At 37.9% G+C, this 19995-nt stretch overlaps 1 protein-coding gene across 15 annotated transcripts in view; it reads right to left on the minus strand.

Annotated features, from left to right (window-relative positions):
- The window catches only part of NCKAP5 (NCK associated protein 5), a 245332-nt gene that overhangs the window by 63319 nt on the left and 162018 nt on the right, over window positions 1-19995 (minus strand). For all 15 annotated transcript variants that reach the window (XR_013930049.1, XR_013930050.1, XM_080399613.1 and 12 more), the window contains 2 exons: window positions 3834-3938; window positions 176-367 (listed from right to left, as the gene is read on the minus strand). Coding sequence is in view for 13 of the 15 variants with exons in the window: in XM_080399613.1 (XP_080255739.1) it covers window positions 176-367; window positions 3834-3938 (297 nt within the window). In the remaining 2 variants the exon portion in view is untranslated. The remainder of the gene's footprint in view (window positions 1-175; window positions 368-3833; window positions 3939-19995) is intronic.

Below are 19995 nucleotides of genomic sequence, written 5' to 3' on the forward strand. Positions count from 1 at the left end.
GGGGGGAGAGTGAGAGGGAGGGAGACATAGGGAAGAGAACCCTTACTGACTTTAGTGACAACTGTTTAAATAGGAAAAGGAAAGTGAAAAAAAAAATCGGAAATAGGCAGCTTTTCAGTTAATCTTGTTTCGAATTAAGTTAAGCTAATAAATGAAGAAAATTCATTTGATTTACCCTTTTGCTGCATATCTTTCCATCATTCCAAGTGTATGAGGAACCACTGGAATATTCACTGCAAGCACTTGAGAGGGAGAGTTCACTGCTACTGCAGCTGCTCCGGGGATACAGGCGGATAGGACCTGTCATATTTAATTGACTCTGGCATTTCAAGACAGGTATACTGGATTTCACATTCTGCTGGCATTCCTAAAATATGAGAAGAAAGAGAAATATCTTATGGGTGGAAAAAGATCATTTAACTTCCCCTTGATTAAGAAGGACAAAGATAAGCAATTAAGCTACTTACACCTTCCTGTTATGCCACTAGCATCTGGGGAATTTAATACAGAGAAGTAAATTAAAAATTGCTAATATTTTCATTTGTTGGGGGGCAAATCCACCATCCTCCATGTTTTCTTTACTCTCAAACCAGTACTCTGCTCTTCTTTTGCTAAAGATTATTCTGAGTCTATTTGAATTATGCTTTGTACATAAGCAGCGGGCTCCAGTAAGATACAGAAAACAAAGTTATAAGAATACAAGTACATCTTGACAACTGCATTATAGGCCCACAATGTAACAGATGAGGCTGTACACCCTGGACAAGGTAAATTAATTTAGTATCCCAACCAGAATGTCCACTGAGAATGGAATCTCTCCATTACAGTCTAATTTTGGTTTCCTATCTAGTTCAAAGCTTTGTCTAAGAAACTCTCTGACGTAGGACAATCCATCTTTGTGTCGCTCGCAGACAGCTGAAGCCTCTTGCTTATGCAATTTATTGACACTTTATGGCTGCCTTTAGTACTTGTGTAGTTATCGCCCCTCTCCAAATGCAATTTCAGCTGACTGTGACTAAGTGCCAGCTTTGAGGAAGAGAGTAATGAAGAGCAGATAGCACTTTAGGTAAAATATTAAACCTCTGTAGGAGTATCTAGGATGCCTTTAATTTGTTTTCAAACTAATACTCTTGTGCCTAACAGTGTTAGAGCTTCTTTAATGTTAAGTGCTTACACCATTCTGTTATGCTATTCTCCGGTTCCCTTACAGAATCAGACATCTTTTTAATTACCAGGAACGGCAGACAGGGTGACATGACTACTTGAAAGGAGGTTGCAGCGAGTTGGGTGTTGGTCTCTTCTCCCAAGTAACAAGCGACAGGACAAGAGGAAATGGCCTCAAATTGCACTCTGGGAGGTTTAGATTGGGTATCAGGAAAAATTTCTTCCCTGAAAGAGTTGTCAAGCACTCGAACAGGCTGTCCAGGGAAGTAGTTGAGTCACCATCCCTGGAGATACTTAAAATATGTGTAGATGTGGCACGTAGGGAGATGGTTTGTTGGTGGACTTGGCAGTTTTGGGTTAATGGCCGGACTCGACAATCTTACGGATCTTTTCCAACCTAAACGATTCTATGATTCCATGACTCTCATAAAACTTCGCTTTGTATTTCATTAAGGCAAGCTCAATTAATATTTATTGATTTTTGTGCATAGATATACCTCAGATTAATTTTGCTTAGATGAAAATTTTACCTTTATATGGAGAAAGACACAAGAAATCTAAAGTTATTAAATCCACAAAACAATTATCAAAACTGTATATGCAGTAGACACAGCTTCTTCATGCAAATCTCTGGGAAAATGCCCAGTTTGTAGGCACTTCTCATACAGTAACATGTTTGTTGGCCTCCTGCTAATTTCTTCCATTTCTTTCCCCATGTCCTCCCATTTATTACTACTAGGGTTGAACCTTTTTTCAGTTAAATGGGAGAGAGCAGAATTTTTACTGCTGAGGAGTTCATCAGTACAGCTGTTCATTGCTCAACTGACATAATAATGTTCTGTTTTTGACAAACGTAACTACAGGGCAAATCATTATTCTCTGTCACAGGCAAAACCTATGAATGGGAAAATCATTTTGAGGTAGCAGGAGCACATTTCACCTCTGGGAGTTATTGGTTCATGTTCTCCTAGGAAGTCAAATGGTTGTAGGAGGAAAAGACTTCAAATCCACTGGCTCTGGGAAGAATACATCTTTCAGCATCAGAGGCAGGCTGATGCCTATGTTTTTGGCTCTGAAACAGACTACCTCGCTTTGTTAAGACAAATTACTCTATTTCTGACATCATGGTTCCCATGGGAGACCCTTTCTCATCAGCTTCCTCAGCTATGTCTGCGTCATTCCCTATAAGTTTGACTGTGTAGAGGCCAATGACAGCATCTGCTTGTTCTGGCTATTTTGTTGCCTTTCAGCTGTAGCATTGGAAAAACATGTCATGTCAAATTTCTGCTCTTTATACTAGGCTGTGTCCCAGTCATCATGGTGTTTAAGGGAAGAGGCCTATAAAATAAGATTCCTATAACAATCTCCTGTAGGAGAAAAGAGGAGATCACAGCAGAGTGACAAGTACTGCCTTCCCTTCCTGTCATCTTCAGCTACTCTGAGAGCCTTTCATCGCCTCACGTTGTTTCCTTTGTACTTAAAGAGAGGAGAAAGGCATTTGGTCCTACAGTTTTAGCAATGGGAGAAATGGAGATAGATAAGGAAAACAAAAGGACAGTAAATTACTGTAGTCATCTTTATCGTTTGAGAGACGAGAAAGTGTGCAAACCCTACCATGTCAGTACAGATTCTGAAGTAGGATATCTGCCCAACTTCTAGATTGCATTCAGACCGCTAAAGAGCAAGCAGAATTATCTCCTGCAATTTGCCTTCATTCTCTAAATTATCTGAGAAAGTACTTTGAATCATGTGTTTATAATGCATTAATTAAATATATTTAACTTGCATATGAGTCTATTAACTGACATGGTGAAATTTTCATTTTTTGTAATCATGACTCTTAAGTCATTACCATTAAAGAAATCAGAGTAAAAAGGCCTGAATGCAGTATTACAATTTAAATACATAATTTTTGCTAGAAATCACAGAAAATTGAAAGAATCAGACTATTAAAGACACAAAACTCTGCACTAGAAAAACCTAACCTGAAGGCTTAATTACATATAATGCAAAGGGTCGTTAGAATTTCTGTGAAGCTCTGAAACAATGCCTTTTCATGAAAGTATGTATTCTAAAGAAGATTACATTTTTGTTGACACTACTATACTTCAAGATCAAAGACACACACAGGTTCAATGTTCTGTTCTTGTCCTCTTTGTTTCCCTCTATCTTTACGTGGCTTTTGTTTTTTAAGCTACTTTGCTCTTTGACAATGAAACATGAAAGCCACACTGGCTAATGTTTTGCCAAATAAGCACAAAGCTAACCCCATCTGAAAAAAAAAAATAAAAATGCAGAGCCCATGAATTTTTAAAAGTTCATACATAATATATCATAAAAGTAGGATGAATAATATGGTGTATGGGCTTTAATAAAAAGCTCCTTGACCATTTCTCAGAGATTCTGAGATGTAATCAATACCCAAAAAGGTATACTGGGGACATTGCTAAGATTTACGCTTTTTTGCACAGAGTGACACTATCTGCTTACTATATCCACTGAGGACACAATATTGAATTTCAGAGAACAGAAGGAAGAAGAAGTATTGTTATCTGCCTCAACAGTGTTTCAATTCAGGGATCAGCTTTATGGCTCATCCCTGACATCAGACTTCAGAAGTAAAAAGGAGGGTTCCAAATGAGGGGTACAAGGACAGCACAAAAACTCACGTGAATCTGAGCATCAGCAGTTCGAGATTGCATCAGGCTTCTGTTTCTTTCTACTTCTGAAAGCAAATCCCCAGATGAGAGGTCTAAGATGCGTGAATGGAGTTTCTGGGGGAGGGGGGCAGAAGGGAATGAGCAAAGCATAAGCATTTGTCAAATATGCAGTAGATCAGCATTTTTAAAATTCCTAACTCTGCTGTTAAATTTCAAGGGAAATGAAGGCCCCGAGGTAAAAGAGGATTTGTTCTAATTTGAAATGTTGCTCTTTGTGCTTACTTTGTCCAGGATTTCCTGTCTGCAGAACAGATCATTCTTCATCCGAAACAAACTCTACTTTTTCTCCTAGTCTCTGTTTTGCAACTTATCATTACTTCACACGCAACAATGACAAATGAACACGAGTCTCAGCGTTATCCATAGAGTTTGACAGGTTTCAGGAAAAAAGCATAAAAATGAACTACAAAATTAACATTTATAAATCAATCAACATGTAAATGTTGTTTTATTTACGAGCTGTTACACCTTGAGTGAATGATTGCAAAAGTGACCCTATTTTTAAACAGCATTGATCTGCTGAAGGCCTCCTTTGCACACATTTTAACTCAAAGTCATTAATGTCATCTGTTAGGAACAATTAATGTGAATAGAAAATAATTGCATCAGGGAACTAGGGACTCAGAGGATTTTGTGCATTAATATTCACATGCTGTTCGATTATATACACAGTTCTTTTTTCAGTTTTGCCTGGAAGGATGGCTAAGCTTGTGCCTTTTCCTCCATGTTCACCTGTATACTAATTACTAAGGCTTTCAGTGTGCATTAAGCCTGATTTGTTTTAATTGCAGTTTCAATAAAATCCCTGATTTATGTGCATGCCTTGGCCGAAGACTTCAAAAGAAGAAATATCTGCAGTCTCCTCAGTCATTGGACCAACATATCATGTAACAGGCAGTATGGATCTGACTCACAGTCCATTGAAATTAATGAGAAAGGACTTAAACTACCACCAGCCTCCCTCAACCAGAAGGACTTTGGATCAGGCTCTTTTTCATTTTCCCATCAATCCTCCAGACTCACAACCTGTGAGACCACATCTACCCCTTCCTCAGCACTGGGACACTCAGCTTGGAGGAACAAATGGTGCAGACCCTGCCAAGGTGCTTTGCCAGGGAGACCCTGTGAAGGACGCAAACCATGCAGACTTGTCGAGGTTGTGTGAGTGGCCCATCACCCTGTCCATTCAAAAACTCTGGTCAAAGAGGGAAAAAGAATCTGCAGTCACAAAAGCCCTTCCACCCTGTGCAGCAGTAGTAATGGCAAGACAGTTCTTTGCAGGGACCTGAAACATCAATCACACAGTATCTTATGTCCAGCTACTCCCCAGCCCACTTTCTTGGTACCCACTGCAGAAATTCATCTGCTAGAGAACAAAGCAGGTGCCCATTCCTACAGCCTCTGTTATCTGCGTGCTGTGCTTCAGGCATCTATCTCAGACAATCTAGCAATTTTTTTTAAAAACCTACTAATTAGAAATTTGGGACGAATTCATCAAGAGTTACATATTCATCCAGGTTTCTTCAGGAGGTATTCTGTTGCAGACAGATTATGGAAAATATTTTCAATGATCAATAGCCTGTATAAACATATTTTGTCCAATATATTGTTGAACAGATTAAAATGCTACAAGCACTCAGTATCCAAGACACTTTTCATTATAAATATTAATTACATCCAGGCTATGTGTTTTTTAACATCAGTGATGCCTATCGCCTAGTTACTCAGCACACACTTTTTAAAGTGTTATTACTAGAGCTACTGTCAGGTGCTTGTTCAAGATTTAAACTCCAGGTAAAATGCCTTCCCAAACTCACAGATTTACTGACTTAGTACACATTATTCTTGACAATAATTCCAACTGCAATGCTGAACCCCCAGGAGGATTCCACTGTTTTCAGAACCAGGAGTTATAAACACGTGGTGTACTTGGTCTTTGCAGAGGAATTAATTACTTTCTCCAGTGAAACCTGATTATCTTCCAGAAATATTTTAGCAGAAGTTACTATAGCCAGATCTTTGGATTAGAGATGATGACTGGGGACACCTGAGACGGATGAACATTATACCAGAAATAAATATCCTATAAATAGTGTTATAGGAATTTTAAAGTTGTAAAATTATCTTCCCATTTTTCCAGCAAGGCATTTTAAATACTTCATTACTTAAATGGGAATATATACACATCTCAATAAAGGAAACTAAATATACCTCTATAATGTCATCTGATGGAATTTAGCATGCTGCTGTTATTGTTCACATCAGACATTAAAAGCAGAGTTCAGCCCAACTGGAGCAGGCAGAAACCAGAAATAATTCTTGGTGAGTGGTAAGACGTAGCCCAGCAGAGCATGATGTAAACAGCTCGGAGTTACAGGGGTCCCTCCGCACTGGCTCGAGGACCAGAAGGCCTGAGCTGCACATGGGTCATGCTGTGTTTGAATCATCTGTCCCAGTGTTAGACTCTATGACTCTATAAAACTGTAACAACAAAGGTGAATCAGCACTAAAATGATTAACAAAGGAGGAAAGTGTGTTCTCAAGATGTATAATGTGATTACATTTCTGTATCAAACAAGAGATCATCACATTCGGAATATTTCCTACCCCCACCCCCCCATATGCAAATTAACAGACACACGGCCAGCACAATGAGTAGCATTAATAAACAGCATAACAAAGTTTGAGATCATTAATTAAATATAGTCACACAGCACTGAAGCAAGTAATCCAATTACAAAAGAAAAATGATAAGAAAATTGCTTTTCTTTCATTTATTTTTTTTTTCTTTTTCCGTCTCCATTTTCCAACTCAATAATGGGAAAAACTCTACTATTTGTTAAAGAACCTCACTAATGGTCCATTTAAAACCAAGTAACAGATTGTGCTAATTATGTATCTTGACTCTGATTTCTTCTCAGATATGCAAAACGTACTGCATCCTTCATGGTTACTTTCATATGACAGTCACATAACTACCTCAAGGAGTTACTGCCGCCTTGAATATTGTACAATATTAAAATCACTGTTGATGCTATCGTGATGCAATGCAACAACAGGTAGACCACAGCACAGAATGACTTCCACAGAAAAGATCACATCAGTTTAAATAAATACTTAAATATGAAACTAAGGAGTTACAACTATAAATCCAAGTCATCTGCCCCACTTGCTGGTGCCCTATATAATAAGGGGAAACTGAGCAATATTTGCACATGGTGGGGAATGCCTGGGACCCTCTGACCACAGGAAACCATCAGGAGCACTGGACTGCTGAACAGAAAACCCTTATGGAAGTGAATACAGCATGGGCTGGGCCAACTTGCTTAGAGATTATCCTGTACTAAGTACTGCCGGGGCAGGGGTGCACTAAAAAGTTCATAGCATCTTAGCTAGCCTGGATCTGTGCCTCTACAGTAAGTGGGTTCTGAGAGGCAGGGAGGCCAGGGCAGAGCAGAAGGGGCCTCTCTGTGACTGCCTCTGACTCCTCCTTCACCTGTGAGATTGATACAGAAAAGGCCATGCCCTTTGTGGCTCAATGTCAAGATTAACTCCCGTAATTCCCATTAAAAAAAACCCAAACCCCAAAACCCCCGAAAGTAATTGATAATTTAGGTGGAAACCTATTATATCAAGTGCAATAGGAAATACAATTATCTGGCAGGCAGATAACCAATCCATCAAATAAGAGGTCCATTCCCCCTCCCCCCAGCAGCATCCTTATTAAGGCTTTCTAGGAAGATAAAAGAAGGCTACTACCTGCTGGCGTGAGGCAATATTACAGAGAGACTCCCCTAACGATTATGCCTCTTGACTGCATCTGTGCAGAATATCTATCAGTTCCCGTCTCCTTTTTGAAACGTCTAATGGCCTGCAGCATCGCCAGAACAATTGTCAATGAATTATGCCAAACTGTACGCGGCTTTCCAATATTGGATGAGTTAATTGCTATTAAATCAATTGGCTTTCCTTTTCTCACATGAGCCGAAGTCCATCACTCACAAGAAAGAAATTCTCTCTCTAGGTTCTAAGACAACATTTTCATCCTGGTGCTCTGTGCCAGAGCTGTAGACGTTCGTTTGGTGCGTGTGGCCTCCTCCCATCGTTGCTGTTACCTGCAGCATGACAAACCTGAGCAGGTATACTCTGGACAGCTCCCTCTATAACCCCACAACTGTAACTGGACTGGCAGGGAATACCTTTTCTGCAGCCTTCACGCCACTCATTTTTAATAATTCTCTACGTAAAGATTTCCCTCAAGTCCACAGTCAGGAACATCACAACATCACTACTAATTCTACCCTTGTTGTACTAAATGAGTTAAGCCTTAGTAACTCCACCAAAATGTTCAAAAAATGTACCAAAAAATGTACAACACAGGAAGAGTGCTGATATGGTGATGTCCCTACAGGTGTGACAGAGGCTCATGAAAGGCCAGAGCTCCTTCTAGCAGACTTTTTTCCCCCATCACCTGACCCATCTCACTTTCCTGTTCCCTTGTTGATCCATAACTGTCATATCCATCAGAAGCAGAGTGCAGCTATGAATTAATCACATCTAGGATGAGCTTTTTGAACTCTGACCATTTAATATACTCCTCCCTTACCCAAAACAATTATATGCTCATCACTTCTTAGGCCTCTAGAAGCTATTAATACACCTCAGTGCAGGCAAGAACACGTAGCTTCTGATTGTAAAGCTAATTCATCACACTAAGCTACTTTTTCTATTTCTCTCTTGCTAGAGGCACCACCTCCAACAGATCAAGCTGCTAATGAAGATAATTGATATTTGGCAAAAGTGTGTAACATGAAACATTACACAGCTCAGGCTGGAACAGGCAAAGCAACTCAGAAGTCTTATACCCCACTGTATTTAGTATGAACATGTAGGTTGTCTTTCATGTTTAATATTCTGTTCTTCTTTAAGGTCTGTCCAACAGGTTAACTACAATCAGTTTGCTCTCTATGTTGCTGCTAGGGTTCTCAACAGCTGTATCGCAGGAGACTTACCACTATTGCTGGTTGTATTTATTTTTGGTGGGAGGCAGGGGTTAAAACACAGTAAGTGAATCTCAGGATAACTCTTACAGTGGTATGAGCAAGCAGTTGGAGACTGTTATTTATTGGTCTTACCTACAGCTGTGGAAAATACAGGAAACTATCACAAACATGCAGTACTGCTCAGTGGTAACAGGAGGAAGTTATACATAAAATGAGTATTAAAGGATTAAATGTAAAATACATTTCAGTAAGCTAAATCAGCTCGTAATACAAAAAAAGGAAGTTTCCAGCTATTCCAGAAATCTCAAGTCAAGTGGATTTGGATCTTTCATTAATCTAATAAAAATACTTCCATGACAGTTCTAATTTGGTATTTTCCATTTGTTTTTGTTGTCTTACTCTCCTACTAGGCTGACTTTGCTAAAAACCCTAGAAGTCCGGTGCTGCAGAAGACACCAGACTTCAGATTCAAACCCAGTGTTAATAGTGGTTTGCCAGTTTTGCTGGCAAATCCTCCAGGCGAATTTACTGAGACTTAACTGACAACATCCAAGACAAAGTACAAGGGTATGATATTACAAACATTTGTATGGAAGATTAGGGTGCTAAAACTATATCAGAAAATCCTGTTAACAAGGCAAATCCAGCACAAAAAATAAAACAAAGGTTTCATTTGTGTCTGCTTCAGATTTGCCAGGCTTGCTGCTCTCTACTATTATCGAGTCATACAGAGATGGCAAAAAACAGTGAATTAGATTCCAAAGTAACTCAGAAGGTTGGCAACTTATATCCCAGGGTTTAAATTGGGAGGTGTAAAGCAGATATTTGATGCATAAACATAAATAACATAATCCCACTGTACTCTTCAGAGAGTTGACAACATTAATGTAAGCCTAAAATTACTCCTGTTCCAAATCCCTTAGTTTTATTAATTTTTATAAACTGCTTTAAATAAAAGTTACATTGAAAGACACAAAGTAATCCTCTCTGATCCTAGTTTTCATTTTATAACTCTATCAGTGTTTTCAAGCTCTGAGACTCCAAAGTATTAGTTCTCATTTTAATAGCACTACGGTAGGAGTCTGTAAATACTGCAGTAATAATAAAATGAGCTAATTTAATTTCTTAGGAAAATGTATGTATAAAGTTCCCTGTGGTTTGTAATTACTGTAAAGTCAACAGTTTACATCAATGACCCAGTAATCAGCTAGTCAGAATGTAAATAATTAATGAAATAAATGTTTTCAATGAGCTTGCTCGTGGAAGACTCCTTGCAGTATGGTAAAACAGCAATTTTGTGAGAACAGTATTGCAGTCGAGCCTCTTACTAAGTACATACTTGTATTTTCTTTCCTATTAATTTGGTACAAAACAGTAAGTGCATTTTGTAAATACCTTCCTATTGATCTAATACTAATTAATACATTAATTCCATTTTGCTAAATGAGTCCTAAATTTGCTAAATTTGTAGGTGCTATGAATTATGGGAACATCAAGAGTGAAAGGCAGAATCCTACCCATCCCGAGGCCGCCTCTTGTTACATAGTTCACAAAGAAAACCATTTTTTCTTAACATTTCAGCATGGTCAGAATCAGTCTAGGAAACAACTTTATACAGAACTCCTGTGACAAGGAAGAACACCACCATTAATCTTTTATGGCATGCCCTACACATACTGTTAATGCTTTAGCAGTAAAAAGGTGGGCTGTGTTTCATTTCACTGTATTTAAGAAATGCTTTAGCATGAAAACACAAATGAAAAGTACTGACGTTTCAGTCTCACACATCAGGCATTGCATTATCAATCATTATCTGATTAAATGCTACCCACTAATTTCAACACACTTCTAAATTGTTAATCCTATGACAGTCTGCGATATTCCTGGTAGCACAACATAATTTTGGTCTTTGTCTTTGCGATTCCTACAGTTTAAAATTCATTTTCACATTCACTTTCTGACTATGCCCCAAAATCATCTGAAGAAATTAGGCAGACCTCAGTACGATCTTGTTATTGACATTTATGTTGATCGATGTTGGCTCTTACAGAATTGGAATCTACAGATCAATTCCCTTATTAGATTCGTTCTCAGTGCTGCCATGATCATTTTATCACAGAAGCTGCTGCCATCAAATGCTGCTTTATCACTTTATAATGGGATAAGCTGAAGCCTTCCTCTAGCATATAGTTGGAAATGAAAACTGTCTGAGCTCTAAGTATTTCTTTCACAGATTTTCAAAAATATCCTTACTAACTGCATATGTCTATTTTAAAAGCTATTTTAGACTCAATTTACCTAACCAGTAGTAATTTTTGCCCACAAGAAAATTCCAGTTCTCAGGGTGGTAAAAAAAAATGCTAACACTGGAAACTGCCCTGGATCTATTAATCACTTCCTTCCTGCTGAGTCTCTGAGCCAGATGATAGAAAAAAATGAGGTTAAGAATGAACATATGACAGAAAAAAACCAAAACAGTCCCAGGAATGATAAGTAGTATTATGTGAATACACATACACATGCAAACACTCAAAAAGCACACAGGAAAAATATATGCACAGGGTCTGCTACAAGCGTTTTATGTGGTTTTGAAAATATGCAAGGGCATGGTATTTTCGTAAGAGTGGTGTTACAGCTCCTGTTGAGAGAGGAGTTCATCACATTAATTTAAATCTTCGATAAAATAAATTAGCTTTTTTATTGCCAGGTTGAACTATGGGGCTATGATTGCTATGTATTGCTACAATCTAAGTCTTAATGGCATTTTAGCCCTGTGGTGGTCAAACAGAAACCATTTCAAATTTTCTAAAGGCTATTAAAACATGTGCAGATGTCTGGAAAATTAATACTATTATCTAACTCTAACCTTTTGCCTGTAGGAGGAAAAGGAGAGAGAAAGCTCAGGGAAGATGTTTTAGATCAATACATGGCAACCAAGGAGGGTAAGCACTGTTTCACATGGAAGTTCATTGGCTGTGAAACAGGTGATTCAAGTGAGCAGATTCATCCTTATCTGGATTTCATTGAAATTATTCATTTACTCAGAAAAATAATTTGAGAGAGATGAGCATCATTTTTACAATCCTTCCTCACTACTGTTTCTCAAGGTCCAGCAAGCTAGACACTGGAAAGGTACAATCATTTAAATGACAAGAGCATGAATTTGTCAAGTTAATACTGAACAAGCCATATTTTCCTTGCCTCAGTATTATGCATTTAAAAGGTTTCTCCATCCATCCACCCTCTTTTTTTTTTTTTTTTTTTTGTGTGTGTGTGTGTGTAAGATTGTTGAACTGTCAGGTGGACTGAAAGGAGTTTAAAAGTAGGAGAAGGATTTCAAGAAATACCTTTATCATTAGTTTAAGGCTTTTACATACATATATTATCTCCAACCCTTCATGTCTTGGTTTTGGCTCTGACAGAATAATTTCAAATTAGGACAGACTTTTTAAGAAGGTTTTCTTGAATACCTGGATATGAGGGTACTATATTCTACCCTTTTTCCTCAAAGCACTTACTTGAGGTATGGTTTAGAAAGAATAAGTGGGCAGATTCCCAGCTGGTAAGAATTATTGGCTCCACTTCTTGTATTGAAATTAAAATAATTTCTGCCAGGTCAGGAACTGTCCCACTGACTTCCCAAACATTTGCTGTTTTTCAGAAATAAAGCTTCTAGAAGGTCACAGTGTGCATGTGTTGTAGTATTTCATTCTTGAAAGTCTGAAGTCTGACCACAAGATCTCCAAATGGCAGTTCAAGTTCTGCAACATTTATTCTGATAGATAAAAATTAATGAGGCTTGTGAGCAGGACAGAGTACAACTCTGTAAACCTGATGATCTGAATAAGCATCTCAAATCCTGGCTTCAGACCTCTGTAATTCCACTGACCTACTCCAGAGCAGTGAGAAACCATCAGCCTGGTCATGCGAGCCAAGAAATCTTAGTAAGGCTGAGATGCAGGTGAGGAGGGAGAGGCAGTGCTGGGACCAAGGAGGGTGCACCGTACGGGATGATATGAGGATACAGACCTGCACTGCCCATGTTCACCTGCACCTCGCTCCTACTGCTGCAGCCAGGAGGAATACCATGAAATGGAAAACGAGAAGTGTCAGTCACTGCTCCTGGCCAAACTGTGCTTTTGCAAGAGGTACAGTGCCCTCTAAGCTATTTGGGACCTGGACTGGCCTTGGGAGTGCTAGGCCCTGGCATATGATGACACTGAAGAGAGTCCCCTCTCCCATCCTGCAGGCAGCACCACAGGCAGCTTGCCCCCAGTCTCGACGCAGCTGTGAGCTTTACCTCCAGCATGGACAGCTGATAGCTGCGGACCCTTTCGGCAGCTCTCTGTGCTCAGAAGATGTGGTGCCAATGTTTGATTAGGAATCTGTGCCCTTGTGAATTCAGTGGGTTTTTTTCACAGCAGATAAAAGCAGGGCTTAGGAGGTATTATATAGGAATTTCAGAAAGGGTCAGCTCACAGTTTGGAACCAAATAAGTAGCCACGTTTTTAGAAGAGCTCAGCACAATGCCTGAACACCTCAAAGTCTGGTCCCATGTGCATGAAGGATGTAAAGACCTAAATGAAAGGTTAATTCCATTTGTTATTCCCCCACGCTGGTGAAGTCTGGTAACAGAATTGAGAGTACCTGTATTTCTAACTATCGTCAAGATCTTGTCGGGACCATTTAATGGAATAAATTTAAGCGAGCCTCTAAAATACAGTGGTAATCTCTGATTCACATTCACACTTACAGTATCTACAATCTATAATTGTAAGCTAAGCCCCGTGCCTGTCCCTGCATCTACTGTACAGGGAGAGTACACAAGGTTTTAGAGAAAAAAAACAGTGTTAATAGCAAGTAATAGGAAATAAAAAAGAATAGATGGAAAATTTCTGCTTTTAAAATATCACTGAATATGAAAATTTAGGATCAAAACACTACAAAATTGAGTATTTCATCTCTGAAACGGTATACCAGAAAGACGGGCATATATTTGATAATTTTAAAGCACTGATATTAATTCTAGATGCCATCACTTTGGCAGTCTGGTTTCCATACTTCTAATGCAGTAACATGGAGTTTAATTCATAATGTTGAAGATGCCCTTGTAATGCACACAGGACATAGACAAATCACTGCTCCTCCCTGCACCAAGACATCGGTTAATGACTAATGAAACATGGCTTGCTCACATCCAGAGGAAGAAATGAGCACGAATGCAATCTAAAAATACAGAAAGACTCAAGTTTGTCAATATCACATTGATAAAGATTTAATGACAAAGATAACGTTTCCTTTTAGCTTGTCCTTATCAACAGAGATACTCAGATGGTAATTTAAGAGTTAAGGCACTAATGGACTCTTCAGTTTCACTGAGCACCTACGTGCTGATTTTATCTTTCAATACAGTATTTCACATTCTCAGCGAAGTCAACACAGATGTAGTCAATAGGGTCATAGCCTTTGGATGAGCATTTGAATCTAACCAGTATCCAAATCATCATTAAAGAAGATAGGTCATTTGGGAAACAAAGGAGAGCATTAGTACAATTCAATACTAAAAGATGGGGTTGGTTCAGTAGGTGTTTTATGATTCATTATGAGTAACATTTAATTCTAATTACCACACCTTTCTTCTACGTGCAGTATCCATAACAGTATACAAAACATACAAAGTAAAAAGGAAAATTAATTTCTTCATAAAAGATGAAACAGAAAGCACCTATTGAGTAATCTGATGTGCTAAAACCTACTTAGCATAATGTTAAATTCATTTGATGGAATGGGTGATTTAAAATTCCTAGCAAATTACACTGACCTGATACAATCTGAACAGCTTAAATTTTACCAAGTAGAGTACTTATTGGCACACATATTTTTAAGTAAAAGAGCCATAACTCCATAGTGCTTCATGTCTACAGTGCCAAAACCACAGTTATAAAGTAAAATATAAATAAAGTTTTATAGGTATTGAGTGTAATACCAGATGAAATCAATCCCTTATCTATTGTTATTTGTTTTGTATATGCACACTTTTGCATAGTTATCCTTCATTTAAGTTTCAAAGTCTTTAGAAAACAAAAACAAACTACATACTTAGCTCCATTAGTGCAATAAGAATATCTGTAATAATAGTGGTTATACTTCTATACTGCTTTAGAATTTCAATAGTTTTCTACATTATCACAACAAGAAGCAGCCCTGGTAAGTCTTTGAATCATTTAATTTTATGCATTCTTTTGGTATTTCATTTGGGAGTTATGGAGTGTGAAATATGCACCATGATGAGAAAACAATTATCTAGCACACCTGTTGTTTGCACGTATTGTATTTAAGCAGGGCTTGCGGTGGCTACTATTTTATTCCACTGTGAAATCCAAAATGGGGAGGCTTTAAAAGTTAACCCAGTAATATGAGCTTGCACTTTTATATGTAACATGTAGCTTGTACTTACCACATTGCATACTATGATAACATTAGAACGTCCATGCTAATTTTTACTATCAGAATGTCAGTGAGAATGATTTTTCCATTTACAAAGGAAATCTGAATGACTCTTGTCTTAAATACACCATATATATATATATATAAATGAAATTGTAGACTCCAAAACCAGAAAGGTATCAGACAAGAAAATGGATCTTTTGGTCACAAAACATAAACACATGAGTAACTCATAGAGTTTTCACTGTACAGTTCATAACCTAGACTAAAGGCTGCTTCTAACCAGCCTCTATACTTACACTTGACCATTTATGCAGGGATTTACATGGTAAGTTGCTCATACATCTTGCTAATACATTCAGCGAACAGAGCAGGCTCACACAGCATCCAACAGGTGAAGCACTGTTATAGCTTAAATATAACTGCACGGAATAAAAAAGCATTATCTTTTTAATGCTTATTAGAAGTTTGAATCACAGAGCAAGTTTGGTAAGAAATACAGCGGAACTACTTCCTTTTTTCTTATATTTATTCCCATACTGATTGTACAGAGTCACAGCAAAACCCATGAAACACATTCTTGTACCTAATGAGTCTGCCCACATATTTGCTTAGGGTTTCAAATGCCATATTGGATTCCTGCCATCATGTTTATCAGCACTGATAATAAAAATTGCGCATAAAATAAACACATATCTATGGTTCATCCAGTGTCAGTTGCATATCTTTCTTTGTCTGAAAAATAGGCAGCAAAATCTTACTTTTTTTAAGGCCCTTCACATCACTACAGCCCCATGGTTTTCTTGACATGTGCTTATTCTGAAAAACTGCCTTCGCCTTTCAGAACAATGCCTATCTATTTCTTCAAAACTTAAATAATAGTGCTCTCCTCAGATATCATTCATAAATACTTCACCAAAGATCACTCGTGGCTTTCCTAAAGGTTATTTTCTCGTTTGATTTACTGGTATCGGTATCACTGTAGCCATTTATTATCATTAGGATAATGGAAAAAGCTCATTTTTATATTTGATATCTGAAAATTTTGAATTTAAAATTGTATCACAAAATGTCATGTTTGCGTAGGTATGGAAAGCCTTTCAGTGTTTTTCTTCAGAACCTCTCAAGGCTAGTTAGACATGAAATTCTAGCAGTTGGGGATAATTTTCTCTTAAAAGCATTATCATTCTCATCAGAACTACATGCCTAGTGAGCTTTAGTAAATGTTTTCTTTTTCTTTGAGAGCAAATTGGTAAGAATTTAGGTGCTGAAATAATGGACAGCAGTCTGACAAGAAGGGAGATCACAAAACGCAAATTATAGATGAAGCACATCTATCAGGTCAGTTGATCTAACTCCCTCATAATCAAATACTGTTCTCCACTGAGCCTCTAGCTGTGCTTTGTTTGCTTTAGTTTTAAATGTTGTGAGGGATACTGCCCTGCCTCTCCTTTTATACATCATGTCATGATCTATGACAAAAATTTTTGTCATGTTCTTTTACCAGCTTGAATTATATTTAGATCCAGCAAATCATTTTGGCAAATATTTTATTTTAAGAATGAAAGCTTTATAGTTTCTCCAGTCAGAAAACAGTATGTCAGGATTCCCCTGTTACTAGTGTTACAAGACTGGTGTTCTTGAGGGACAAGAAAAGCCACCCAGCCATTTCACTCAAGGGATCTCACAAAGCTTCTTGGAGGTCTACACAGCACAGATGTGATTTCCATACAAGCATAAGTCCCTGTGACTGGAGATGGCCCGTAGAGAGCCACTGCTGTGGATGACATCCAATCTCAGTGCTCTCCCAAATATCTGCTTATCTCAGAGCCTCCTTCCAGAACTGGCTATCAGACACTCAGCCTAATTCTGTCAGGTATTATGCTGCTGCTGTTCATTCAAAACTAGAAGTCATATGGCTTAGGGACGTTTGATGGAGTTTCTTCAGAGGGGGAGGTTTCCTTTCCTTCTCTCATCCCTGACTTTGGTCACCCATTCATCTAACCAGTAGGCTCTCATGAATACTTTATGTCTGTAATGTTTCTTCAGCATATATTTGGAGCTGCGAACAGGGCAAGTAAGAAATACAGTTTAAGGTGAGATGAAATAGAGAGATCCAAAGCTTTGTATTTGTCTTCTCAGATGTTATCGGTGTGTGAGGACATGACACTGAAATAGAAAATAGGTACCACTTTACTAAGATAATGCAAGACTGGAAATAATGACATCAGCATCTTCACATGAAGAAATGTTCCTTTAATTTGTTCTTGAAAAATCTCAAAAATCTTTTGAGGGTTCCTTAATAGATCACTATCTTGCCTCCTGATACACAGAAGCACTCTTATTTCTCACTGCTACAAGACTGGATGCTCTTTCTTGGGACAGGATTTTCATGACAGTAATTGTGCACCTTCCGTAGCCTTGTCTGGAGAAAGCGCTCCTGCCGGGCTACGGCCTGAAACCTTTTGAGAACTGCACATAGTGTAAAATCCACAACCTCACTTCTTAGCAAGTGCTCTACTGGCAATGTAATTCCTGGATGAAGTCTGATTTACTAGTTTACACTTAATATATCTCAAACATGCTTTCAACTTATGTGATTACCTTCCTGTCTGTTGATACAGCCCTTGAGGTTGTCGTAACTTTTAAAGTTTTCCACTACTGCTAAAACAATTAGCAGATCTGAAATTATTCTTTCCTTCAAGCCACCAGTCCTGATTCCCAAGTAAGCAAATATCCCTAACAGATACTGCCATGCCCGATTTATATTTATATGTTTATTGAGAAGAAAAGGACAGAGTTTATTCTGGAGCTGGAACTTTTCATAAGAGTTCCCTGACAATCTGACAGATACAAAGGAACAAACGTGAAGTAAGAAAATAAGCAGGTCAATTGAAGGAGTTTCAAAACTTCAAATACAATTTGCTGATCTTGGTCTCAAGTCTGCCTGCTCTCTGAAGAGCCTGGAGGCACACAGCAGGGCTAGTAGCTGGCATCTGTGAGATGGGAAGTATACTGCTGCGCAGCATATAACAATCCAGTTTATTTAAATATACTTTGGACTGCTGACAAACTGTTTTCTAACAGTGTGTGATGATCTTTAGCTTTAATTTCAAACCCTTAAATTTTCTTTCTGAAATACTTAAAATCTGACTGCTGACTTCACTTTTTACCTTCTGCAATTCAGACATCATCATATCTAACGATGTCTGAACCAGAGGTCAGGCTCTGAGGCAAGATATTCCATATCCTTTTGTCAGGTATTAGGGCAATTAATTGCCCTCTTTTTCTTCCCATATATAATAATGTCGTTGGTGCAATTTACCCCTTCTTGCTAAGTTGTACAACTGTTTCCATCTACGTATGTACAGCTACGCTCTTATCTCATATGTCAGAGAATACTTGTCAGGTTATTAAAAGAGCTAATATCAATGCAATTATAAAAAAGTAGTTATTTAAATTGACCTTCTGAGAATTCAGCAGACAGTACTGTAGTGTTCTAGACAAAATTTCAGACGTGAAATTAAACAATGTGGATGGTCCATGAGTAATAAATGAAATTAATCTAGCAAGAGAAACACAAGGAGAAAATAGAGGCTTCAAAAGTCCTTCCTGCTTTGTTCTGGGGTTGATAAACTAGAATTTTTATGATGGAAGTAAAATTGCAATGAAAATATAATTTAGGATCAGAGATATTGTACATCTTATGACTAGAAATATTATTTTATACTTTCCCAACTGTGAAAATGTTATTACTTATTTAATCAAATAAATCAACTCACTGAATGTTGCTACTTGCTACTTTTTAACACCTTTCACTGAAGGTTTCCTGCATGCTGTGACAGCAGCTTTCTGGGTGAAAAGTGAAAGCAAAGCTCCACCCATGAGACCAGTTCAGCTAACAAACATGTTGAATTTATGTAAACACAGATACATAATATAAACAAATTATGGGGATATCTATCAGAAGGCAAACTCTTGACCCCTGTTATCCTCAGTAACTTTATACAAGTCATTATTGTTGTAAAAGGAGAATAAGTAGTAACAGAAACAGGTTCAATGTCATTAGTTATATTTTCAAATATGCGCAGAAAATGAGGGCTAACTAGAAGAAAAAGACCTGTGTCTCAAGGCTGACCAGTTCTATACCTAATAAAGTCAAAACAAGTTTGTGAGATGCCAACACTAAGAAGCAGAAAAACATTGTAATCTGGTGATTTTAGTAGTTTAAAGTTTCTCTGAAGAAAACACTGCATCATTTAGAAAAAATAAGGCAAAGACACAGTGATATTGACATTAACATTTAAAAATATTTCATAGATGCTATACATGGCCATGGGCAAAGCAGATGTGCTAAGTTTCATTTAAGGCTTCTTATTCGTACTCTTGTATCCTCTCTTTGGATTTGTCTTATTCTTTCAGCAACCTTCTCTGTATCACCTCTACAGATTTCTCTCTTCACTTCCAATCAGTTTTGCTATACTCAATTTTAAATCTTAGTCTGTCTATTATTCCCAACTATTTCTCTCACTTGCAGATGAAATACAAGGTAGATCATAAAGTGGAGTTCCTGGTTTTCTTTCACAAACCCCTCTTGCTATGACAGGCAGAATTTAATCTCTTTTTAGCAACCACATTAGCTGAGGAAAATGAAGGCTACT

The sequence above is a fragment of the Falco punctatus genome (genome assembly GCF_963210335.1).
Source record: "Falco punctatus genome assembly, chromosome: 8".
NCBI lineage: Eukaryota > Metazoa > Chordata > Aves > Falconiformes > Falconidae > Falco > Falco punctatus.